Source organism: Coccinella septempunctata, chromosome 3, assembly GCF_907165205.1.
Source record: "Coccinella septempunctata chromosome 3, icCocSept1.1, whole genome shotgun sequence".
Lineage (NCBI taxonomy): Eukaryota > Metazoa > Arthropoda > Insecta > Coleoptera > Coccinellidae > Coccinella > Coccinella septempunctata.
In genome coordinates this window covers 39,353,677-39,379,622 of record NC_058191.1, presented here as the reverse complement: position 1 = coordinate 39,379,622, position 25,946 = coordinate 39,353,677, and the positions used below count along the sequence as shown (strand labels likewise).

Sequence of the window (25,946 nt, the reverse complement as noted above, 5' to 3'; positions counted from 1 at the left end):
GTTCAGGTATCACCAATTTTGCTCACCCTGTACATACGATTCGAAATCGAGACGATCGACATTGGTTGCTTTACGGATGCTACCCCAAATACGAATGTGTGTCGCATATTTGAGCAATAGCCTGAATTACGTACTGAGTCAGTTGAAAAGTAGAAATTACCACATGACAGGTAATATTAGGACTATTGCATAATTTTCAGTTATTCCTAAATTTCAGCGTAATTTTGGCATACATCGCTATGAAAATCTTTGCAATATATGAAGAATTGAATCGACGATGTCACACCGTCGTTATTTTTATCGAAATATTTCGAAAAGCTGTCGAAAAATGATTGTGAAAACAAGTTTTATTGACACTAAAGTTTAAGTTTTTGTTTCTCATAAAAAAACAACTAAATTGGAAAAAAAGGGAAGGGGTAACATCAAGACGTCCTTTAAGTTAAATAAAAAAAATCAAGGCTTCACATAAGAAATTGAAAGCGTAAATCAGGAACTAGTGAATGCCTTTTCTGAATGGAGATTCTTGAGGTAATACTTCCCCTTAAACCATCAAAAATCTTCTCCTCTTCTCGATGTGAACAAAATTTAGTACATACTAACTTTAGTTGTAATCTGAACAAAACAAATCTACCTATCTATCTTCTGAAATGCCTAAATCTAAAGTTTTTCGTCTCCTCATATAGGATGTGACAACATCACGATTTTTTTTTTGTCAAAAATAACATTTCCTCGTTTATAACCCGAAATGAGAATCGTGAGAAAACTTCCCATGTCTGACCAGCGACAAATTTCTGAGAAAGGGTCCGATTTACGATAAACTTCAGAAACTCGAAAACGGCTGGATCGATTTTGACCAAAATCAATATTTTTTTTGTCACTTTGAGTGCATTATTTCATTATTTGTGCTGAACATATGCTGATTTTTTCACATATAGATTGATCCTTTGCGAATGAAATGGTCCAATTTTCATCAAGCTGTAGGGTACAGTTTGGAAATTATGATTTTTCCCACGAGGGTCGAAGATTTCGAATTTTCCATCGACCATAACTTGAAAAGTAATTTTTTTTGTAAATATCTGTTTGCATTTTCATCATCTACGCCCTCGAATTATGTAAAAGTATCAATTTGGTTTCGATCGGAGACAAAAAATTATTTTTCGAAAAATCGAATTTTTTCCATACATGTATGGAAATTTGTCAAAAAATTCAACATCTTCGATTTCCACCAAAATCGGATTATTCACTAAATCGAGGTCGTAGATTACGAATATGCCAACAGATTTTGTGTATGAGGATTATTTTTTAAGTTATGTCCTACGGAAAATCCGAAATTTCAGACCTTCGCTGAAAAAATCATGAAATCTAAACTGTACGCTATAGCTGAATAAAAATTAGACGTTTTTATTCGCAAAGGATCAATATATATGTAAAAAAATCAGAATATGTCCAGTACAATTTCTACGACCTCGAGAGAGGTCGAATTTTTTGAAAAATTTCCAACTCTCTTGAAAAGATCCACAGATGTGTAGTGTCACAGATTTAGCTTGTTAATCTGAAGGGAACTTTGTTCTCCAGGGTTGGACTCTACTGTTAAAATATTTGTACGAGTCAAAGATTCACCTTGTATAGAAATATAGAAAAAATTTCCCCTCATCAGTAGATAGTGTTTGAAAAAATTTTTCCATTTCATAACTTTCAATCCTCATGGTCGAGATGTATGTTTGAAATATCAATAGTTGATATCTCATAATTATAGTTTTTTTTTTTTCAATTGTGTTGCAGAACCTATGCCTCAACCATTCCTCCGGTCCCGTACTTCTGGAAGATCTTGCCTTGACATTCACCTACTTGCCCAGCTCTAGCGTATTCGGATATTCCTCGGTCGAATTAGTTCCCAGTGGCGCTGACATCGAGGTCAACATAGAAAACATAGAGGAATACGTCGAGTTAACCACGTCGTTCTGCCTAGAGAAAGGCATCGCCCGACAGATGGAAGCCTTCAAGCAGGGCTTCACGACGGTTTTCCCGATGGAAAAATTGGCAGCTTTCAACCCGGACGAACTGAGGATAATGCTGTGCGGCGATCAGAATCCGGAATGGACCAGGGAGGACTTGCTGAATTACACGGAGCCCAAATTGGGATACACGAAAGACAGGTAAGCTACTAAAAACGCGTTAAATGAGGTCTAGGTCATACTGAAACGGAAATTTTTCTTCAGTCCTGGTTTCCTGAGGTTCGTGAACGTCTTGGTCGATATGTCACCGGAAGAAAGGAAGGCCTTTTTGCAGTTCACGACAGGTTGCAGTTCACTGCCGCCTGGTGGGCTGGCCAATTTATATCCCAGACTGACAATAGTACGTAAGGTGGATGCGGGAGAGGGATCTTATCCGTCTGTTAATACCTGTGTCCATTATTTGAAGCTACCTGACTATCCAACTGAGGACATACTGAGACAGAGACTTTTAGCAGCTACTAAAGAAAAAGGATTTCACTTGAATTAAGCAAACAACACCTAAATAAACTGTACCTTTCAAAAATTAATGTTTAATCTTACTTAGGATAAAGTATAAAACGATTTCAAAGGGATTATTTGAAAGGTTTTCAATTTGTATTTCTAACGATTGTAACTTTTTTCTAGGTAAATTTCTAGGTGTACAATTTAGATATGTACACTCCATTTGTATTATTCACTGCAGGCTGTTCAAGACAGTTAAACTAGGGAAATCTTATTAGTAATAAAGGTGATTATACTAACTATGACCAAATTTATTATTTATAAGAAGTGATGTTGAAATGTGATTTATTCTGCAATATCAAGGAAACTTTGAAAATTAATATTATTTAATAATGTACTTGGGTAATTGCGGTTTGCTCTATTTGGTTCTATATTTTCCTGCTTCAAAGCATATTATGTGTAGAAAAATGTCTTTACGTATAGATGTTGAAAATACGATAATGTTAGCCCAAATAAATAAATCTATAATATATTCAGTCTGACTATTTTTACAACCTTACAAGAAAACCCGGTAGATCTCCCTTACAAGGCAGATTCGCTAAATTTTGCTGAGAAAAACTCTTGAAAGAACGTTTTGTTGTCCAAATGGCCTCCACCCTAGCAAGGGATTCACGAAAATAGGTCCAAACTACCTTCGTCCGCCTGGTTGCTATGTTATTTGAAAGCGTTGCCAGGAAATTTCCATTTCTGATTGGTCAAGAATAGAAGGATTTCTATGCTCTCAATAAATGTTATGGAATTTCCAATCAAATTTCGCAAAAACATTGGACGCTCAAAACTGGTTTTCAATTAGATCTGTAATTGTAGAAATACTGCAAAAAATTCTTTGAGACCCAATAAGCATCGAGAATTAAATTGAACACTATTATAAAAAAAACAATTTATTCATTTATAAATGAGTGATACCCACCAAATAGATTAGATATAAAACTTTACAGCCTATTCGAATCCAATTTATACATATGGAAATATTGTATATAGATTAACTATGTTTTTGGGGCTCCGTAAGCATCTGGCATTCTCTCTATGGTATATCTATGTTGAGAAACATACATTATAGGAACACCAGGAATCTTCCTAATTCTTCTCTTCAAATCCCTATCATTTGTAGCAACTATATAACATTTATGTTGGGTAACCCGTTGTACAATACAATCATCAGCGTAGGTTCCTTTGTGTGTGCAATGTAGTCTTTCGAATCGATAATCCTTAATAATTTTCAGTGCTACTTTGTACTTTGACCCTAGTTTTTCAAGCTCAGCTAAGACGCAGTCGGAGATATAAGGGATACATTTGGCATATAGGCAGTCCATCATATTCTGTATGATATCCAACTTGTTTTTAATGGAGAAGTTGATGAAATTCGTATCCAGGAGTATATGATATGGAGGACCTAACTGTGTATTGTATTGGAAGAACAGTGCGGAGCTAGATTGCGGTGCTTCATTCACCTTCACTTTATGTGGATCTTCTGGTTTTGTCTTCTTCGGAGGAGCTCTTTTCTCATCTTTTATACGAGGATCGCTGGGACTTATCATGGTTTTCATTTTGGCAAATCGTTTTTCAACAATCTTTCTAGTTTTCTTTGCTTTCCCCTAAAATGAAATAACACCTTATGAATATCGGCTGGGCCAAACAAAACAAAATTCGATTAATTACCATAATTGAAAATTCACAAATCTATATCACTGATTCACAAATCTATAAGAACTTAATCCATCAACTGCAGAAATAAAAGTTTTTCAACCAACAATGTTGAATGTTGTTTTCAAATTGTAGGTTAAGTCATAGAGTAAAAAAGACCTAAATTATTATAGGTCAGACGCATAGAACTACATAACTCTTCTACAAAGTTATGTAGCTCAGTAGCTCTAATGAACTCACTACTCAAAGCAAAGAGCAAAGTCTTTGGTCAAAGATACTCTTTGCTTGAGTCAAAGAGACTCTTTGCTTGAGTCAAAGAGACTTTGCTAGAGTCAAAGAGACTCTTTGCTAGAGTCAAACACAGAACACAAATAATAATTGATCAAAGATCTCTTTTGCTAGAGTCAAAGATTCCTCTTTGCTAGAGTTCACTGTGTAGCTCCTAAAGATTTTCGAATCTATCTTTAGTATTTCCATTTTCGAGAAGTTGGAGGTGTAATTTTTTCAATGTAAGTTTCTCAATTAGATTAATGTTTAATAATAAAATATACTGCAATAATAAGTTTCGGATTGTCTCATACATAAGGTTGAAAAGGAGATTATTGTTTCTTTAAATATTCTGTTATAGATGGCTAGGTAAAGAAATAATGCAGATTCACAAACAGAATTTAATCATTAAAAATTAATTACAAAGCTATAAAAGTATGCAACAGTCTGAATCAATGCATCACCCAACATATTTCCACATAAAAGTAAAGTTTCACTTCAACAAATCTGTAAGTGACAACAGCTTGTATGGCGATAGATAGTAGCTATTATAATTCTTCATAAGGAAATATAGTTCACAATTATATTTGATAGAACGTCATTATACTCTATATTGCATGATAAGATGGTCTAGTACAATCATTTTAGATTATACATTCAACACACATAAAATGTGGAAGTATGTCCACATTGGTTTATATTCCCTACAATCTAGATAAAATAAGCAAGCAACGAAATATGACTTTATGAAGGTGCGGAAAACCGAGATCACTGTTCACAAAAAAATTCCCAATTCCAACTGATTCCGTATCAAAGATCACATAAACTAGTTGAAGTGACCAGCTGAGTTTTGTTTGCACCTTAAAAAATATTTGGAGCATTCGGTTCTTCAATATATGTCGATTTCTCAATATATATTGATAATTGAATAATTACTCCTTACTCACTCTTATAAATAGCTTCTTAATATACAGTAATCTCTTAATTTTAAGGAAAAATCTCATGGAAATGAAAATAAAAAGGATTATTTTCAATTAATTCTTTGAAACTCATTTAGGACCTTGTTATTCATGAACTTGTCATATTTACCTTGAAATTCATATCAATAGAGTGAAAATAATTTTTTTCACTTATTGCACTGCTTCGATTTTTCAATCTTATAAAAATCCTCCTTTAAGAACGCAAGTAATGTAATGATAAATGATGACCAAATAAAAGAATAAAACAAAAATAAAAGGCTCAAAATCGAAGTTTAATCACTATAAATAAATTTCCTCATAATACAATACAAATACACTACAATTGCATTGATAGGATCATAGATAAAATCTGAATTAAATATTCAGTCTGAATATTCACGTGCTGCAAATATCGGACAGTTCCAATAGAAATAAAAATAAATTTATGTACAGTTGTTTCATCTGCGTTTGCTATTTTAAATCGGAAATTACTTGGAAAAGGGGGAACTGAAATCGAAAATACGTTGACAATCTTACCGCAAGAAGAGTTTGGGCTGGTTACTGCACATTTACCAAGCTCACTCCCTTCTCAGAGTGGATTAATCACAAGACAATCTTTAAAAATCTAATTAAAAAAGTTTGTTCATGAATATATAAATTATTTAATGAAACTTATTTTAGTCCTTCTTCTCTTCCTTCTTTCCTAATGGAACAGCTGCCCTTACCCTATAAGATAGAAAGAAATTCAATGTTATACCTAGATTATTTGAAATGAAGAATATTTTTTGGAATTTGACCAAGAAATTATCAATGAATTCATGAAAAAGCTTAAGTTGGAAGATCTAATGAAGATGTTTCTTTTAATTCTGAAAAAAAAATTTAAGGAACACCAAATAATATATGAAATTTAAAAAAAATTATAAGCAACAGCATATTTTGAAATGTTCTGAAGATATCATGAGTAAAAATACCAACTACGGTTTATTGTGGCATTTAGCAACATGTAAGTTCGCCCTGTATTCTTATCATTATGGACAAAAAAAATCCCAAAGGACAAAAGCTTTTTGTCTAATGTCTCCAACTGAATTCTAGAAAACGGGTAATTTACTCACTTTGAGGTAACCTCTGCTAATTTTGATTTAACGAACTCTAAGTTGGCATCAATCTGAGTTTTGTTGGTTTCATAGACCTTTGGAAGTGTGAAAAGAGCGACCCATGCTATAAGATAAAAAAATAAATCAATAAATAGAAAAGTAATGAATATTCTATACAAGATGGATTATGCAGAATTATAATGTGTGGTTAAAAGAAAATAACGACAACTTACCAAGAATTACCAGGGTCATGCCATTGAACCACGAACCGACGTATGTTAGAGTCCACATGAAGACTCCGAATTTGATGGAGTCGATCAAATCTTCAACCAGGAATAGCCTTCGGAGGGCTGAAAGTCCAGCGTTCACGTGAGCAACGACTACTTCGGAAATTTCCTTCACTTTCTCTGGGGGCAGGGAGAGGTCGAACTCTAAAAATTCCCTGGAAAAAATAAGATGATATTTGAATATTGTAATTCAGCGACAAACTGCAGTCAATGAAAATAATTTTGAGAAGACTTCTGGAAAAATTTACGAAAGGAAATTGCATTAGGATTTGGTATTAATCAGTGCCCAGATAAGGCGTTGGTAGTGAATTATTCCATTATTTCCTAGTTAATTAGGCGAGATCATAAGGGTGTTATCTATTATCAACTGCTCAAATCTAGTCGAAATATGTGTGGATATTTTGAGGGACAATACAAAGTCATTGTGCAGCAATAAAGCACATCTTCAAGACATAATATGAATAGTAGGTTCTACCCCATCCACCACATTCTCCAGAAATAGCTACAGTTGAAATTTAAACACCAATCTGGCCACTTACTTGAAAGGATGACCCTCTCCCGTCTTCTGGACAGCCTGAACGACATTTTTGTAGACCCGGAATGAGATGGTTCCGGTCAATCCCAACAACGAAAGGTACGCTATTACACTAATTAGGGAGAAGTATGTGAGTGCTAGAAGGACTAAAAGTACGCCGCCGAATACAGGTCCGGACTTTTTGGGATCTCTCCAGTATATTAGGCTCTCCACTGAAAAGAAAAAGAGTCATCGTTAATGATGGAAATCGATCATATGTTATAGGTACAGGGTGGCGACCAAAATCGATTAAATGATAGCTTCGATAGATGAGTCATGAGTATAATACGCCGTTTTCGAGTAATTTGATGTTCGAAACAGAAAATATCGATGAAATTTGAAAAAAAAAAGTTGATTCACCTACAAAATGTTACTCGATATGTTATAGATAAGTGTATTCTAGATTCTTGATATTTAAATCATATATAAATTATAAAAGGCAATTTATGCCTCCCAGATTGACAAACAACAGGACAAAAAGTTTAAATGCGTGTCCGACAAATGTTGATTGTTTAATGATAGTTTTCACATAGTGAACAACAGTTTAAAATTCAAGTTTACTAGTTACGATGAATCTATTAAATTACAACATGACAGAAGGACTTAGGTAACAAAAATCCTCAATTAGCTATAGGTATAATTCTGTTCATTAGTGGTGAAAAGAAGCTATTTATTACAAATTTTTATTTAACCAGATTGCTGGATTTCTAATCGAACGACGATACAAAGGGAATCTGAGAATCTGATTCTATACGTCAAAATGACGTCACCACTCGCCATAGAGGCGACTCGATCGAAATACCCATGAGAAACGCCTAATAAGAAATATGTTAAGCGTCATAAATAATCTGATATATTTCTCAATGAAATCGATGCCATATAGTCGACAATATTTTTCATCCAAGCAAATTACTAGTAGCTCAGACGGCGTAATCTAAAAATACGTTCGATTAACACACATTGGACAATTCTATAGATTCTAAATATAAAGAAACACGTAGTAATTCCAAACCGACTTTTCTCTTCGAGCGTCCCTAATCCAAACGCCTTCAAGGTGGTACCACACTATGGGAAATGGCAAAAATTCAAAACACACAACACACAAACTTACTAGCAATCGATGTGAAAACGCGAATTGGCAGCAGACACGCTGAGCGAACTGAATCTATATTAACGTAGTAAGAGTTTCGTGAATGTCAGGTTGTTTTAGAGCCGTATTCTCATCGAATGTATGCCGATGAGTAATAAAAATAAGTTTTACACTGAGGTACGTATCAAGGACGCGATTTGATAGAACGAAGAAGCCAGCTAAAACTAAACGGTTGTGGTAGGTAAGGGTGACTTCGTAACTGCTGCGTCCCGACTGGCGAGATACATACAAGGGCGAGGGTGGTTTGTTGCCTTTGAATGCTGTCCCATTCAGATTCCATCTCCCCCAAACTGCTGCCCCAGTGTCGCGATCAGCTGCCGCATAGCATCCCCGATGAGTCACGCAAAAATAGTTCGAGGACATGGGGAATACGGCGGATATACAGGCTGGCTTAGGCATTCGAACAAGCGTGCATAATTCCCTCGTTCACGACAGTGCTCCACTCATATTTAGCAGTATATTTGTGAAAAAAGGTAAAGTAAACTGTAGTCTTCGCTGAGAACATTCCTCGACTTCGGTGCGGTGGTGTTTCTTTGGATCTTCGCCTTCCAGCTTATGCATGTTGATACACATTTCTTTTGTCCAATAAGATTTCTTCTGATTTTAGGGTTTTATTTTCACGGAATTTTCCATAATTCCACGACAATCTCAATACATATCTCGGACGTAGAATTTGTCCTGATATTAACACATTAATTTCACGTGTTGATCTTACCAAGTAATCGATACAATGAGTTGCAGGTTGCAGGTATATTTACTTGATACACAGTATCATGTTATAATGTTTAATCATTTTACACCTACCCAACGACCTTCGCGGTTTGTTAAATTCACCTGCTGACGAACAATTGCTCCTGTTATGTAACAGTCGCCGAGTTCCTACAGGTCGAGACGCATTTTACATGTGTTCAGGACTTCTATAGGTGGAATTGGAAGGAGATATGTGGAGGAAAGAATAAATGAAAAACCTCCATTTGTAAAAAATGGTATAGAAGCATTCCTTGCGTGACGTCACTGATTCAAAAAACTGCCGGATTAGGAATAGAAATGCCTATTTTTCCAATAGTAGGCCAGGACATTTACACATTTTCAACATAATGAATTGAGTTATAATTTTTATCTGATCCCATCTTTTTGAGAATTTTCCGAATACCACGAATGTATCTCCCAAAAAAATTATCGTAGATCTGAATGTTATACATATTCTAAAAGAGCATCTCTTCTAATAATAAATCTCGAAATTTCATTGACCTCGGTGCTACCGTTCGGTCATCACGAATTTTTAACTAACCCCACCTTTTTGGGAATTTTTCGAAGATCACGAATGTATCTCCCAGAAAAATTATCGTAGATCTGAATGTGATACATATTCTGAAAAAGCAACATTTCTAGTAATAAATCTCGAAATTTCATCGACCTCGTTGCAACCGTTCGGTCTTGACGAATTTTCAACTGACCCCATCTTTTTGGGAAATTTTCGAAGATCAACTTTCGGCGAATGTATCTCCCAGAAAAATTATCGTAGATCAGAATGTGATACATATTCTAAAAGAGCATCTCTTCTAATAATGAATCTCGAAATTTCATTCACTTTGGTACAACCATTCGGTCTTGATGAATTTTTAACTGACCCCATCTTTTTGGAAGTTTTCGAAGATCAACTTTTGACGAATGTATCTCCCAGAAAAATACTCGTAGATCAGAATGCGATACATATCCTAAAGAAGTATCTCTTCTTATAATAAATCTCGAAATTTCATCCACCTCAGTGCAACCGTTCTGTCTTGATGAATTTTCAACTGACCCCATATTTTTGGGGATTATTCGAAGATCAACTTTCGACGAATGTATCTCGCAGAAAAATCATCGCAGATCAGAATGTGATACATATTCTAAAAAAGCATCTCTTCTAATAATAAATCTCGAAATTTCATCCATCTCGGTGCAACCATTAGGTCTTGATGAATTTTTAACTGACCCCATCTTTTTGGGAATTTTAAGATCAACTTTCGACGAATGTATCTCCCAGAAAAATCATCGTAGATCAGAATTCAATATATACTCTAAAAGAGCATCTCCTTCTAATAATAAATCTCGAAATTTTATCCACCTAGGTGCAACCATTCGGTCTTGATGAATTTTCAACTGATCCCTTGCAGAGCTTGAAAAAAATTTACTTTTTTCTTCAATGAGAAAACCTTCATCAGTATCAGTCTTTCCCGAAATAAATTAAATTTGAGATTTTGGGAACCGCATTGAAGGTATATCTTTATTCAACGATAAACGTTCTCCTGAAAGTTGATCTTAACAGCAAGCACCAATTGGGATATCCTTGATATTGAACTTGCTCGATTGATTGCATTAAGTTATTTTTATTACCAAGGACGGTAAATCGATACATCTGTTATTGAATTTGATATCGCAACACGTTATCGTTGCACAATATAAATCAAATCAACGCCGGGCGTGAAATTGGAAGGAAATGTCAGCACTTTCATGAAATAAAACGAGTACATAGACGAATAGGAAACTTTTCGTTTCTCTAGAACCCATGACAAAACGATTCGAGTATTGAATAAACAAAATAATAAATAATCACCATCACAGAAGTTATTTCATAAGCATCAGTTGGTAGTAGATTTAGCTGATAATGAAATTTTGTTGACTCCCCTGAATTACTGTGTATTAGTGTGTATACTCCAAATGAAGCATCAATATTTGATGCTTCCTAAAACTTATAATGGGTTTTGTCTCACTTCTTTAAGTATTCTTCAATCAAAAATTCTTGTTGGTTGTGTTTAAAACAGAAGTTGAAAGTCCCCCAATGATATTTTAGAAATATCGGCCTTACGTATTAGATTGGATCAGGTTATTTGAGAAAAGTAGAATCACCTAAAATTTCAAGGCATTATAAGAGATAAGAGCAACAAAATCATAGCTCCCAAACTTCAAGTTTTCAGGATTGAGACTGAGTATTACAATAGAAATTTTTCTTGAAGTTATCTTGATCCAAATTCCACCGATTTGAATATAGCTCAATTTCTTTGAATTCTGGAGTTGAGGGAAAATTTTGAATAATAGACATTTGAAATGATGGACCTATGTGAGTAGATATGTAGAGGTTCTTGGAAATTAAAATGATTCAATGTGTTCAAGCATTCCTTTTCTAAATCCACATACTAGACCAGTTTTGCCATATGTTAACCTTATGCCCACTTTGCGAATATTTTTTAAGGTTATTATAAACTTGTTTCTTCTTCCACGTGTCCAGAAAATCCATTAGAAACCAATGCTCTAAAGAACTGATAACATTGAAATCGTGGTACAAAATTACTATGTAGATAAATTCTTTAGTTATATACACACATTCATTTAATCACGAGATCCTCACTGTCACAACAGCTGTTACAATGAAACATATGTGTTGAATTCTTACCGGGTCCCCTTTCAGGTAATGGCTCCACCTGCTCTTGATACCTCTGTCTACGTCCCATCTCAACCCCACAACTTTCGACAAAAAATTTTTTTTTCTCTTAACTGGGTGCTATCCCCTGGGTTTCAGGAATTCGATTTAGGTTCACTTTCGCGGTCGCGCCTCAAAAAAATCGACTGTAGGATGAACCGTTCGCCAGCGTCGACCGTCTAGTTGTCTGGGTTATCTCAGATCGTTGCCTCAGACTTCAACAACTACTGGAAGCAAAAGTAAAAGACATCTCCGTCTCTCTTCGGTCGGCGGTGGTTACGTGTAGGATTTAACCCGTTCCGTTGCAGCTACGTAAAGTCGCGTTGGCGCACTCGTGGCTTAAGTAGTGCAAAACGAAAAGTTGCTTACCTAATACGTAGCAACCGTGGAGGAGATAATGATAAGACTTAGAATGGATTCATTGATTATACGATTGTCGTGTTTTTCAGTAATTTCCAGAAGAATTTCGAACGTTGAACGGTATAATTTCAATACCTGCTAAGTAAGATTAGATATACAGGGCGAGTCTTTGACTTGTATATATATTTCAACAGCAGATTCTTGAGGTCTAAAGAAACACCATTTTTTCCTATTCGGCCTTTCAGAATAACAAGGCTAAATCTGTGACACTACACATCTGTGAATCTTTTAAACAGAGTTGTATCCAGCCAAAGTACCCAGATTCGAACATAAACCAACAAACCTTTCAACTCACATCATATTTTCTCTGAACGATCAAACGTTCTTCTTCTTTGCCAAGTTAACAAACATGGAACAATACAATGACAACAAAATTCCCTTCAGAATAACAAGCTGAATCTATGGCACAACACATCTATAATGTGTTATGTTTTGAGGTTAATTCTGTGCATTTTTCAGAATTGCATGCAGCCAAATTACAACATTCTTCGAATTTCACAGTATTTTTTTATTTTTAAATATCAAATCACTCTTATATTTGCAAAAAATGGCAAAGGAAACAAATTATTCCTTTGGTCTCAGGAATAAATGTTAAAATATATGTACAAGTCAAAGACTTACCCTGTAGAGTACATAATGAGGTGATGTTTGGCTTAGGTATAAGACTTGGGGCTGTAACCCTACCGCAAGACCAGTGGTCTTTATACAATGGCCAAAGCAAGTCAGAACAATGCGATTATAATAATCCTTGTTAAATTACTAAGGCTAGCCTGTGTGGAGCTTTTAAAACGTGCCAAACTAAAACATTTGAGTCCATTACCTATCTCACACCTCTTAATCTGATGGTCCTCAGCCCATGAGATCATTTTCAGATTATAAATAAATAAATCATTTATTGATGAAAGAAAAAATATGACAGCCTGCCTAAAGACATGGAAGTTACACTTCTCTGGCATTATTTATAGCTTATTCTGAACGTTTTATCTACGAGCAGGTTTATCAATGCTTTCAAAAAATATTAATTCCATTCAAATGCAATGCTGCAGTAAATGTTGTTCGTCTGAGTATTGTACAAAATAAACAATCTACGTGTATGCTAACAAAGTAACTCTCCCTTAAAATTTTCAGTGATTGAGAAAATTTATCATTGACAAATGAAATATGAACACAGAATAACAGGTAGAAAAAAAGAAACAGAGAAATTCCTTTCATAAGATTATCAACAATAAAACTTATTCACAACCTCTGAAATTATTCAATGGGGAACTAAAACCAAATTACGCCAAAAAATTATTTCTAACGGAATATGCCACCTGCCAGTATCTATTGTAGAAGCTAGTTATGTTTCAGGGTTCAAGAATAGAATGGATACTCTGGAGAACGCTGCCAGCTCAATGAAAATTAATGCTTCTTACATCTTAATTATTTTAGAAACATTCATTTAGTCGATCGAAATAATCACACATCCTCGCAAATAAGATTCTTTTCAAGGCAAAGAAAACCCTTCATACAGAGAGAGTCAAAATAACACCGATAACTTATCACTTCCTCTAATTAAAAGTGGAAATTATGAGTAGCCTTAAGCAGATTCATTCAAACTTAAAGCTTGAGAGCCGTTTATCAAGTTGAACCGAAAATAGCAGTATTGTACGACAAACGAAAATTTTTATGACCATTTTTTACACCTAAACTCGTATTGACTGAATACTAGGAAAAAAAAGTTGCTTTTACAGTAAATTCCACGAAATCATTACGTTGAATAACTTAACTGCGGGTATTTTATTGCTGAATACCGATACATCACTCGAACATAAAATTTTTCAACATTAAAAAGGATATTATGGGAGCAGTTAAATGAAACATAATACAGGTTGTTGTTTCAATGGGTAATCACCTTCTAAAATCTTTCACTTCAATTCAAGACATCCTGTATATGTAAATAGAATTACAAACTACAGAAGAAAGAACTAATTTCTGATATCATTTTTAGAATTTTGATACCTAGCATACCTCAGGTTATGCAGAAAGTTCGATGAACTGGTCGAGTATAAGAGGCATGGTATAACCCCATTGAAAAAATTCAATGGTATATTCAACGTCAAGAAGAAGAACGAAAACCCATATACCATTTTAGAGATAAACGTACAAGCTCGTGTTTAGACATCACTCGATTTCGATCAAAATTTCACCGATCCGGTAGTTTTTGGGATAAACTGGCGGGCAAACACAACCAGATCATAGCAAAACGTTAATGTCGGAGATGTTCAAAATTTCTGCTCTCTGGATTCAAAAATAACGACCCAAAAACCTTCCCGACTTTTTCTAGGTTAGGTCAGAACGTTAAGGTTGTAGCGTAATCAAGGTCACTCTAAATCAGTCCACACCAACTTACGTTTCCCGAAACGCAGTAGCATCTCCATCACTAGATCGGGGTTATGGTTCGGTCTTGAGGGAACGCGAAAAAGAAGGACGAAGAAGCAAAAAACCGACGAATATTTCGAATCACCCGGCGGCGTCGTGCTAGAGAATGTCAAAACGTTCCTGGAGGTCCGGGAATGGGACGCTGGCGTCGGTCCAACGCAAGCAGTTATATTTGACCACCGAACTCTACGGGGAAAAGTCCGAGATTCAGGTCGCGAAGCTTTGGACCAGGATTTTCTTCCGGATTGACAGATGTCTTCGATGTTAGAGGCCACTTTACATGCTTTCATCAAGGTAGTGCAAATTGTCTTTCGATTTAACCTCCTTACACATGATTGTCAGTGTCACACACAGTCTTAGGTCCTTTTTAATTACGATTTCTTCTTTCGCAGACATTTTCTCAGTCTTAAGGTGCTTTATGTATGACTGTCATTGTTGTTAACAGTGTCACAGTCACTTCAGCAGTCTTAAGACCTCCCTTTACACTATCGTCTTCATCACAGACATTGTCACAGTCTTAGAGGGCGTCTTTAGTATGACTTTTTTGTCACATTCACTGTCACAGTCTTAGGGGACTCTTTAAGCACAATGGTCTTTGTAGCAACTGATTGTCAAAGTCACTATTAGAGTCTTAGGTCCTCTATATGCATGATTGTCTTTGCCCCAGTCACTATCGCCGTTTCAAGTCCCCTTTATGCATGCTGCTCTTTCCTGCAGTCACTTTAATTGTCATAAGACCTTCAATTGCATGCACAGGTACTGTTAGTTATAGGAACTCTTTATGAATGATTTTCTTTGACACAATCACTGTCACAGTCTTCATGCACCATGGCTTTTGTCACACTAATTGTCAAAGTCACTACATAGTCTTAGTTAGGGCTTCTATATGCATGATTGCATTTGTCACATAGTGTCAGGGCCCCTTTATGCATGCTGCTCTTTCTCGCTGTCTTAAGACCTCCATATGCATACGTTTTTGTCACAGATACTGTCACAGTCTTATGGGACTACTTCATGGATGATTTTTTTGACACAATCACTGTCACAGTGTCTGGGCATCTTTATGCATGATTGTCATTGTCGTAGTCACTGTCGTAGTCACTGTCATAGTCTTAGGCCCTTTTTACGATTGCTAGTGTCGTAGTCACTATCACACAGTTCTATTAACACCTTGCTTAACTTATTTCCACAGCTAAAATGAAAAGCTTCGAGGTTCAAAATGCATCTACCGTGGAGGAAAACGGATACAAATCCTAGGGTATTGTAAAGCATCAGTAATCTACAAAAAAATTAATGGAACTACTGGTAACGTTGGAGAAATTTCCAGGAATAATGATTTTTTTGTTTAATATAAACTTAATTTGCGATTCCGATATGGGACTGAAGTAAGGGAGTGGCTTTTATTAATTTACCAATTTCTAATGAACAAGTATTTTTTGGATACAGAGCACTTAGTCATAAGTACTTTTAGGATCAGTAGTATAGTCTCTGAATGTTGTTCTTGAATTCATCTGATTAAAACGAGAAAATGCTTCAGTGTATAAAGGTGACTGGCTTTTTATGTGTAGAAAACAATGTGATAGGTGCGAACGTAATGTTAAGAACAATTATTTCACTATACGTATTTATATTTGTACGAGGTAAAGATATGAAAGAGGAAAATTTGATAACGATAGTATTTATAGTGAAACAAGTCGTTTCTCTTTATAGTTTCCTCGATAATTCACCACAATGTTCTACTTGTTATTCTTATCTGAAACGCTTTGTCTGACACATTTTAAACGAAATATAAAAAACACATCGAGTAGGCGGAAAAAGTAATCATTAAAGGATAACCGAAACGAACAAAAAATTTCCTGGGATACGACAAAAGTTCAAACTATCTCGATTGAAAATCTTCTTCAAATTATCATTTGCATATGATCCAGTTGCTAGATGAAACGAATTAAAAAAATCACCGGAGATGACCTCACATCTCCCGTTCGATTCTATAATTAATGGAGACGTTCTAAATTATCAGACCAAAACGTAACTGCATCAATTGCTACAACAATGAACGCCTTCTTTATTAATTACTAATAAATATGGAAGATTTCCTGAAGAATAACAAAACGTTTTCGATTGCAAAGTTATTTGTATCTGGAAGGACAGGTACTTGCTTTCAAAGTAAGACAGAAGAATTAAACAATTACTTTTCGTTGCTCTAAACAAAAAATGGATCTACTCACTCATGCGTATACACTCACTCGTTAACAAACACTTAGAAGAAGGGTTTTTGAATACTGCACCACCAAATTTATATCAAGCTACCAGATATACCTATGGCACTTGAGCAAAGTGAGATACAAATATAAAAGAAGATAGGTACGCGATTGAACGAATCTATCATTATCTCATCAGTGACTAGGCTAAAATATCTGTCTGATCTAGGTATGTAATTGTTGTGTCATATTCCCAAAAATTGACAAGTCATGAAAAGTTTTCAAACCAGATAAAAGAACATTCAGCAAAAATTGTTCAGTTTTTCATAAATAGCTCTGGTTTCATGTTTCATTACTCTGCTACATTACTTAATTAAATAGAATTCCATTTCGTCCCTTACTTTATGAATGTTGTTTTACTCAAAAAATACATTAGTATTGGAATTAGATCTCATTTTACAATATTTCAATTTTTACACACATTTTTCAGAGAGAAGACCCGATTTTTCGATACCATAGCGGATGACATAGTCGAGAGAGATCAATTTCTAGGCGACAATTATGAGGTAAGTAGTGTGAAACATCATGACCTCATCAGGGAAATCTGTTGGTATTTTTTAACTCTTGAAGCCGTTTCCTCGATTGAAATTAATTGGTGAAATGCTATTGGACCGTTAAAATTGCAAACGTAAAAGGTGATTGAGAGGTGCATATCAATTATTTCATAATGAGAACGAAATAAACCGATTTTTAATCGACGTCTAATCAGAGCTCAAAATTACATACTTGGGAAAATAACTCACCTTTAGGATTCAATTTTTCAGGGTTGAACCATGTATCTGGAAAAATAAGAAAGAATTATATCCGAAATAATATGAATATTCTTTCAATGAAATATACAGGGTGAGTCTTTGAATCGTACAAATATTTCAACAGTAGATTTTAGTTTTAGAGGTTTAAATTCTATCTTCACAAAAGGTTTTATAAAATAAAATGAATAATAATTCCAAAAATTCAAAAAACCCAACTCTTGAAACTAAGTTGGACGCTATCTAATTAATATTTGAACGTTGTTTTTCCAGGGGTGGCACAGCTCATTATGAAAACTCAAAATGGCAACACCCCAAGAGATTTCGGATGCCTCTACAGATGGCCCGAAAGAAAGTGGGATTTTTCGAAAAATTTCGATTTGAATGACATGCCCTTTCTATTGGATACTCTACTGGTCTTTACTTTGGAAACATTTTGGGCCTAAAATTAATTTTAAAAACTATTCACTACTTCTTTTTTTGTCAATAGATTCTACTTGTCTCCAAACAGAAACTTTTGACGTGGAAATATAATTTTCTCTTATTCTCAGTTCGCTTTTCAGTGAGAAACACTACTTGAGAACTCTTGAAGAAAGATAAACATTCGGATATATCCTTCTCATGCTTATTCTCCTTTGGTATACGGTTTTTCCACTTTCAAATATTTCTGCGAACTAGGTCAGAGAGATAAGAAACTGTCCTGAATATACACCCCACTGCAGGGAATCCATCATCCTACTCGACATCGATGAAAAAATAATTATCCACGAGTTTATCTAAGGACCAATTAGATAACGATGATTCAGTATCTTGGATACTCAACAAGAAATTCATGAAGACACTCGATAAACAATCATTTTGAGAGGCAGATTCCATTGTTTCCACCTATCATGACAGATATTCTGAGTACAATATCCAAGGATGTTATCATGTGGAAGGTTCAAAGACCATAATTACCAGTGGAATCATTATGATGCTATACATTGAAATTTATCGTGGAGGTTGAGTAAAACACTCGTAGTTTGAACTGGATTTTACCAGAGGAGAAAAAAATATATCTTCTGATGATAAGTTCACAAAGAGATGAATATTCTCGTAATGAAATTTAAATCGATATTCATATGGTTAGACTTGTATAAATGGGATCATGAACATGTCTAGCTGTTTACAAAGCATTTTTTAGACACTATTTTAATATTCATAGATATTCTACTCATTTACTGACGTTTTAATATGATAACATTTTCATACATAGAATTTAAGTTATCATTCAGCTCATCAACAGCCAGTTCCATAACCAACTTCAATGTTACTTTCATTTCAATGCTTCTCTAGGTCTACTGAAGGGGGAAACTGAAAAAAGCTTTTAAATTCATTATGAAACTGTCTATGAGGACACATTAATAATTCATTAGCAATGCATTTCCAAAATAGACATTTGGCAGTAATGTTTGCTAAATATAAACAAGAATGTGTACATTCCAAATCAGTCGATCACAACGAAAATTTGGAATCCTCTGTCCCTCTCAATGTACAAATTGACTTGGCAAACTTAAATAATTTGATATGATAGCAATCGATAAAGCATAATCACAAATTTTGATGAAAGCTGAAGCAGGGCAAATAATAGACGACAGGAAATATAGAGTGATCTTTTCTCATTTTTTGAATAACGAAATTCAACATTTAAAATGAAAATATTCCGGTCCTGTGCCGTACAATGAAGTTATCTCATAATACGGGAAGTCCCAAGAATGAACTTCTATTTTCTGAACTACCTGGGTTACCCCTTGAGCTAAATACGGGGCATCAAGTCAGAACAAAGAAAAAGATATCTCGTTGTGCAATAACCCCAGAAATGAAAGGGAAAACATAACCTAACCCTCTGGTAACCTGACAGAGCTTGACCTTTAAATTATTCAGCCCCATTTTCGTCGAGCATAGATCGCTCACAATTTTCCTTGTGGACTGGATAGCATCTCGAGAAAATGCAACCTATAAAGGGGTTAGATTATTTCATGAAGACAATATCGATTAATCAATGAGATATTGGAGAAACCGTGCCTATATCTACATTGAAGTAATAAGGAATAATCATTAAACTCATATTCCTAATAATATAAAATTGAAATCTTTCCTGTTATACAATTCGTAATTTTCCTAACGATGTTACACTACATTTGAAAGGAAATAATAATAATAATGATTCGAAATTTCTCGAAATGATGTGGTGCTCTTAGGAAAAACTGTCTTTCAAGGAAGATTTGATATTTAATGTTTAATCATGGGTTTTCCAATTATTCTTACATTTTTGGAAGATTGGTTGAACTAGAAATAGCAGAGCAGAGAAAAAATAGTAGAAATAGGGGATAAAATTTTAACATTGAGCATAAATTTACGATTCTACCGAAATACATCATTTTACACCACATGGAGGGTATGAAAGTATATCGAATTCGCAAAGTGAATTTCATTTTTCGTCTGAAATGTTGAATCAAGAGTAGAAACTTCAGAGAGCCATCGATTCCATATATAGGCCAAACGCATAATCAATGAAAAACCTCTTGTGCCAGTAAACGCGTACCCTGTATTCACGTCGCAGATATTTGCATTGATGGGAAAACTTTTTCTGGACTCTTAAACCGAATGTCGCTATCAGGAGAACAAAAAGCAACACCTTTTGTATGTTTACCTCGGCATATGTAGAACGACCACCATACGCAACTACTAATCGCGGTAACAAAACATTTCCATCAAAGTAAGCAATTTAAAACGACACCCTTCGAGAAAATCACAACGCAGTTAGAAATTGATCGATTTTGCAAGGAAAAAATTCCATGACAGTCGGATTAACGCACTGCGTTGCATGGGACGTCAGTCCGACCTATTTAGGGGTTGGTACCTACTTGGTCTGAGCACGATGCAAAGAAGGGACCTCTGACAAGCCTTTGTGTCGCATTTTCCTTTTTCGTTGACACCGTTGATAACGTCGTCCACGATTTCGGTGGCGACCTGCTTGATCGAACCTTCTCCCTCGGTCATATCTGCCAGTTATTGATGCCGCACAAAATCACAAAACGTAAACGCCACAAAATCTACGTACAACACGAAATGATAGGTGCCTATAACTGGGTACCTAATTGATAGAACCTTCAGTTCGGTCGTGTGATAACGTGAAAATTCTACCGGGCATGCGTCAACGGTTCAAAGTCAAAACTTATCGAGCGACCGGACGGATCCAGGACCGTATCCACTCACGCGCCCCAATCGACTCGCTTTTAAAATTATTAACAGTTCCAGAGGATGGTAACGCACCTGAATCGCATTTTCTCCAGAATGTAAGGTGTCTGTGGCTACATCGCCTTCTTACATTTTGCTTTTTTGTGAAAGATTGCAGTATCTATACGCTCTTGCGATTCACGAAGATCCCAAAGAGTCCCAAACGTAGATCAACGTTAATGAAACCAAATCAAGTACTCCCTTGAAGAGATCAATTCTAGATTCTAGATTTTAAAGGGTGCTACGTTGCACTTATGATCTATTGTGCCTCCCATCAGAGCTGTTTTTGTCACTGTGCCGTCTACAGCTCACCGTACAGTTCTAGAATTCTAATTTCAAAGTATTTTTTGCGTTCGCTAACAATGGCAAGACATTCTATCACCAGGTGATCTGGAGTTTCATCCTCCATCCCACAGAATCTGCAACCGTCAGCTTCTGCTGAACCTATTATCACTAGGTGCCTCCTATGCCCTGTAAAGGCATACAGGCACATCTTTGATCTCCCTAGGAATTTGTCCCAGTGTTCCAGTCTCAGAAGACTCCTCCACAGTAATTCTCATTCGGGTTTTTCCTTCTTCTGGAAGTTTTTCATTTAAGTTAATTTTCCCATACCACAGAAAGGTTTGGGGTCCAATGAAAGCAGTTAGTACTCCTCTCCTAGCGTCTTCATTCCCTTTGATTCCAGAGTAATCGGGAACCCAGGCTGAACAGACCTTGCTATTCTGTCTAATTCGTTGAGATTCCTTCGGCACTCCCATATCATCTCAGAATCGATATCCATTTTACAGCCAGGAGACTCACTTTTTCTACAGATGCACCTTTACACGCTGATTTGCCTTGAAAACAATAATGTGATGAATTTCATTATTCCTGAGGCCAATAACATTACTCTTCGCTCTATGATTCGAATCCGCCATACCCATCCCTGACATAGATGTCTCTATGTCTATTTCGTAGACATGGATATCTCTATGTCTATATCATAGACATGGATATCTCTATGTTTATGACCTCCATAGATAAACTAACCACACTTTTGTCACTGACGTGGATTTGTCTACATTTGCGTTTGATAAACGTCAAAATTTAAATTTTCTCTTTCAATCTGACTCAAAGTTTGAACTATAGATAAAGAAAAAGGAAGGATTGTCTGAACCCTTTACACGTTTCGGAGTTAGTACGAAATAATGTATTATTCACCTAATTATCGAAATTTTAGTGTGCAAAGCTAAACCTACCTAAACGCTCAATCAAAGAGAAGAACGTTGTCGTCCAAAAGTAATAATCGGAAAGCAGCACATCACTCAAAACGTCTAAAGGAAACATTTCTTTGAAACACTATCGTCTCTTCCTTTTTAATAGTAGAAATAATTCACACCGGTTAGAAGCGGTGCACCATGCCGATTCGGAATATGGCGAAAATATCTGGGAAACGTGGAAAATCCAAGGATTTTCGCCTAGCTTGAAATTAACTTTCAAATTTACAATATCCTTGTTTCGGACCGATAAAAATACTGCATAATGCGATTAAAGGGACTCCAATCCAATATACCACATTACCAACATTCAAAATAACAGTTTCATGAACATGACGATCGTAATATGAATTTGCCGACAGGATGCGAAAAACTGGCTTATATTTTTGGCAGGGAATCAATTCACAAATTGGACGAAAATCGAGGATATTCTCATCAACGATTTTCGACACTTCAAATTGCCGGCTGATCGATTATCCTTAGTTTTTTGATCTTTTTTTAAAATAATTGTAAGATCGCAATTGAGATGTTTTAGACATCTTTAGTCGCAATTTACTTTGAATTACTCTATGGTACTTCTCACTGAAGAGTTTTGATCATAGGCATAGGGGTTTAGTTTATGGTTTTGATTTAAATATCATAGAATTTCGACATGGACGCCCACTGCGATTCTACAATCATTAATGAAGACCCTGTAGAATAAATCATAGCACAGCTAGAACAATAAAACTAATTATTTATATCTATGGTTAGAATTACCGTCTTAGCATCACTAGCGTTCGAAAAAAGATAGAAGTTGGAGGTTGATGTCCTTGTTATGTTATGCATATTTTCAGTCTGAGTCAAGTTTAGATCAGTCAATTCAATTCATGATATCATTGAACATAGAAAGAGAAATTATGTACAATGTATTATTATTTTTTCTAGTTACACGATAATTTTTCATTTCCACCCTTGGCCCAATATTGGATCCGCCCTTGGGCTTATTCGCCATCGTTGACCCTGTACCTGTCGTTTTATACTCCTGCCAAATCTCTTTACAATGGCACCCTCAATAATAAAGTCACATTATTCCCTAAATATTCGAAATACCCTAACTCTGAACGTTCCAAATCAAAATCGAAAGAAAAAGACCTGACTAGAAATCGGTAAGTCACCCATCCACATTCTTTACTCACCCAACACTGCTTGACATTTCTGATAAAAAAGTGGTGTACTAAAATTGCTTATGCATTTTATATGAGAAAGAAGGAAAACAGAGTGGAAACACTTGTTTGGAAAAAATGAGTAGTTTATGTCTTAAAATTCCGAGTAAAACCTCGAGTAAAACTGTTTCTGAATGCAGAAAATTCAATGTGTTCCCAAAAAAAAAAAACAACATTTTCAATTTCTACTACTTCACAGACATCTTCCTGTGAATAGAAAAATGTATCTTCATTTACCAAATATTCATCAATAAAAATTAATATACATAGTAGACCTGTGAACTCTGGGATAAGTTCATATGTACGTGTTCAGGCAAATCAACTGTTTGATGTATACTTTGGGCTGTTTGGTGGTAGAACAAGAAGTTATAGCAGATGAAAGACTTGAATTTTTCTTAACATTTGAACAACAGTTTAAAATTCATTCATTATTTTGAACACCTTGAAAAAAATAAGAACTATTGACAAACTTTTGTAGAGTGTAGTGTGTTAAGAAATATTATTCAGTATTCAGAAAACAGAACTGACAAAAAGAAACTCACCTAGTCCCATTTTGCAAAAGAACACTTCTGCCTCAATAACATTGGTGGGTTTTTGCAATTTTTCAGAGGGAGCAGGGGATTCCTTGACCAAAGTAGTCTTCTCAGCCTTTTCCTTTGTTTCCTTTGGTTGAATTTCTGGTAATACTTTCTCAGAGGTTGCATCCTCAAACACCAGATTCGAAACCAGATTGGAAGGGCCTTTACTCACAGGTTCAGGTTCTTTTTTAGGTTTCTTCTCATCTTTGGATGGACTCACATGTTGTTCAAAATCTTCTGTCACATCTTTGAAGTCATCAGCAAGTAAATTTTCCAGGGAACTGAAGGATTCTTTTTCAACCTTGTCTTTCAATAGATCTCCATGCTTGGGGCTCTTATCCTCAAATTCTTCAGCTTTTGATGAAATTGTTTCTTGGATACCTTTTTCAGCTTCCATGAAGTCGTAAGTAGCAGATTTTATATTTGGGTGAGATAATACGTCGTTGTTTTTCGAGTCGGACAAGAAATTTTTAATGTCGCCAAATGCTGCACCTTGCAGGTATTGATCCAATTTCTCCTTACCTTCATACGAACTTGGAAAATCGTCCACGGTTGATATTAAATTCGACTCCATAACAGATCCTTCTCTTCTGCCGAAATCTTCGTCTAATTCAGAGGAAAAACTTTGCGCTGCACTGACGTTTTCGATACCATCCTTGTGGGCAGAATCAACCCCTTTATTGATTATTTCATGAAGGTCACCTGTATGGCCGATCAGCAAGTCACTTAACTCTTTTTTCACTGTGGGGGAGTTATGGTCAATTTCTTTCTGCACCAGGGATTCGTGGCCTAAGTGTTCGAAATCATCCACGGAATCGTGTTCCCTCTGTAAGGGGGCCCCTATATGACTCTCCTTCACGAATCCATCGCCGGCTTCTAAGAATTCATTCTTATTTTCCATTATGAGACCAAAGGATCTTCGAAATACAGAGAACTAAATAAAATTTCACAAAACCTCTTAATGCCGGAACGTGACGTCTAGAAACGTCAAAAATTTGGCAGGAGGGGAACAGACAAAGAGGAAAAACACCACATAGAAGCCGGTTCACTGATGCACTTGTCTACTTGTGTCAGAGTTATCTTGGTACGGTAGGGGAGTTATCTATTTTTATTCTCTTTGTTTCGCACAGTGAAATACTATCGACCAAATAACTGAAGCTCTGAAATGAGCAAATCGTGAGACGTGACTAAACTGTCAGATAAGAAGAGAAGAAAGAAGTTTCGCTATTCTGTACTGTATACTTCCTTCTTTAGCACGGTTTTTTAGTGCCTTCATCCATGCATGACTCAGTTAACCAGAGAGGGGATAAAAGTTGCAGGGGATACCTATCGCGAGTGATTCATAATTTACGCTTTCTTTTTGACCGTTTGAGCAGCTCCTGGGCAGCTCCGGTGCATCTCACTCGAGCACCGACGCGTTCTTTTTGATTGGGGCGTGAAGCACCGGAGCAGCTCGCGTTCCCTTCCCCTGCCCCCTCTTGCACCAACCGAAATGCTGGTGCACGTCGAGGGCTTGAAGCCCGTAAACAAACTTTTTGGTTATGTTTACATATGTCAACAAATATTAGAAGTCGTGTATTGTTGAAATTTGTGGATTAATACTATAAAAAGGCTGTAATACACCTTATGGACCACCTAAGATTGATTTTTTCGTCAATTGAAGCTGTCAGTTAGTTTTTTATTGAGTAAATGAATAAAGAATCAATGTTAGATGGAATTAGAACTGAATGATTTTGAATGAAGATAGGATTCGTTCTTTCAGGTTTGAAGAGTGAACTAATCATTTTTTTCATGAATGCATAATTTTTAGAGATCGATCAAAT

The 25,946-nt window shown here is 35.7% G+C and overlaps 3 protein-coding genes and 1 long non-coding RNA gene across 14 annotated transcripts in view; 2 read left to right on the top strand and 2 right to left on the bottom strand.

Annotated features, from left to right (window-relative positions):
- The window catches only part of LOC123309996 (E3 ubiquitin-protein ligase Ufd4), a 30,824-nt gene extending 27,832 nt beyond the window's left edge, over nt 1-2,992 (top strand). For all 5 annotated transcript variants that reach the window (XM_044893338.1, XM_044893337.1, XM_044893341.1 and 2 more), the window contains 2 exons: nt 1,783-2,156; nt 2,220-2,992. In XM_044893338.1, coding sequence (XP_044749273.1) covers nt 1,783-2,156; nt 2,220-2,502 — 657 coding nt within the window. In that variant the 3' untranslated portion in view covers nt 2,503-2,992. The remainder of the gene's footprint in view (nt 1-1,782; nt 2,157-2,219) is intronic.
- Nucleotides 2,993-3,498: 506 nt separating this feature from the next.
- On the bottom strand, nt 3,499-4,317 carry LOC123309430 (rRNA-processing protein FCF1 homolog). Its single transcript, XM_044892553.1, has 2 exons — nt 4,176-4,317; nt 3,499-4,111 (listed from the first exon to the last, which is right to left on the bottom strand). Exons 1-2 carry the CDS (start codon nt 4,176-4,178, stop codon nt 3,503-3,505), a joined length of 612 nt encoding a protein of 203 aa, XP_044748488.1. The 5' UTR covers nt 4,179-4,317; the 3' UTR covers nt 3,499-3,502.
- A 1,343-nt stretch (nt 4,318-5,660) lies between these two features.
- LOC123308999 (reticulon-1-A) lies at nt 5,661-25,304 on the bottom strand. Of its 7 annotated transcripts, none has more exons than XM_044891831.1 (6): nt 24,088-25,304; nt 17,800-17,835; nt 7,307-7,514; nt 6,714-6,922; nt 6,499-6,604; nt 5,661-6,112 (listed from the first exon to the last, which is right to left on the bottom strand). In XM_044891831.1, the coding sequence occupies exons 1-6, from the start codon at nt 25,022-25,024 to the stop codon at nt 6,064-6,066; spliced, it is 1,545 nt and encodes a 514-aa protein (XP_044747766.1). In that variant the 5' UTR covers nt 25,025-25,304; the 3' UTR covers nt 5,661-6,063. The 7 variants fall into 7 exon arrangements, with proteins under 7 accessions (XP_044747766.1, XP_044747768.1, XP_044747771.1 ...); XM_044891833.1 differs by lacking the exon at nt 24,088-25,304 and adding an exon at nt 20,712-20,951; XM_044891836.1 differs by lacking the exons at nt 17,800-17,835; nt 24,088-25,304 and adding an exon at nt 17,024-17,164.
- LOC123309000 lies at nt 17,594-18,355 on the top strand. The gene is made up of 2 exons (XR_006537211.1): nt 17,594-17,899; nt 18,079-18,355. It is a non-coding gene; the product is annotated as an uncharacterized LOC123309000 (long non-coding RNA).
- Nucleotides 25,305-25,946: the final 642 nt, after the last annotated feature.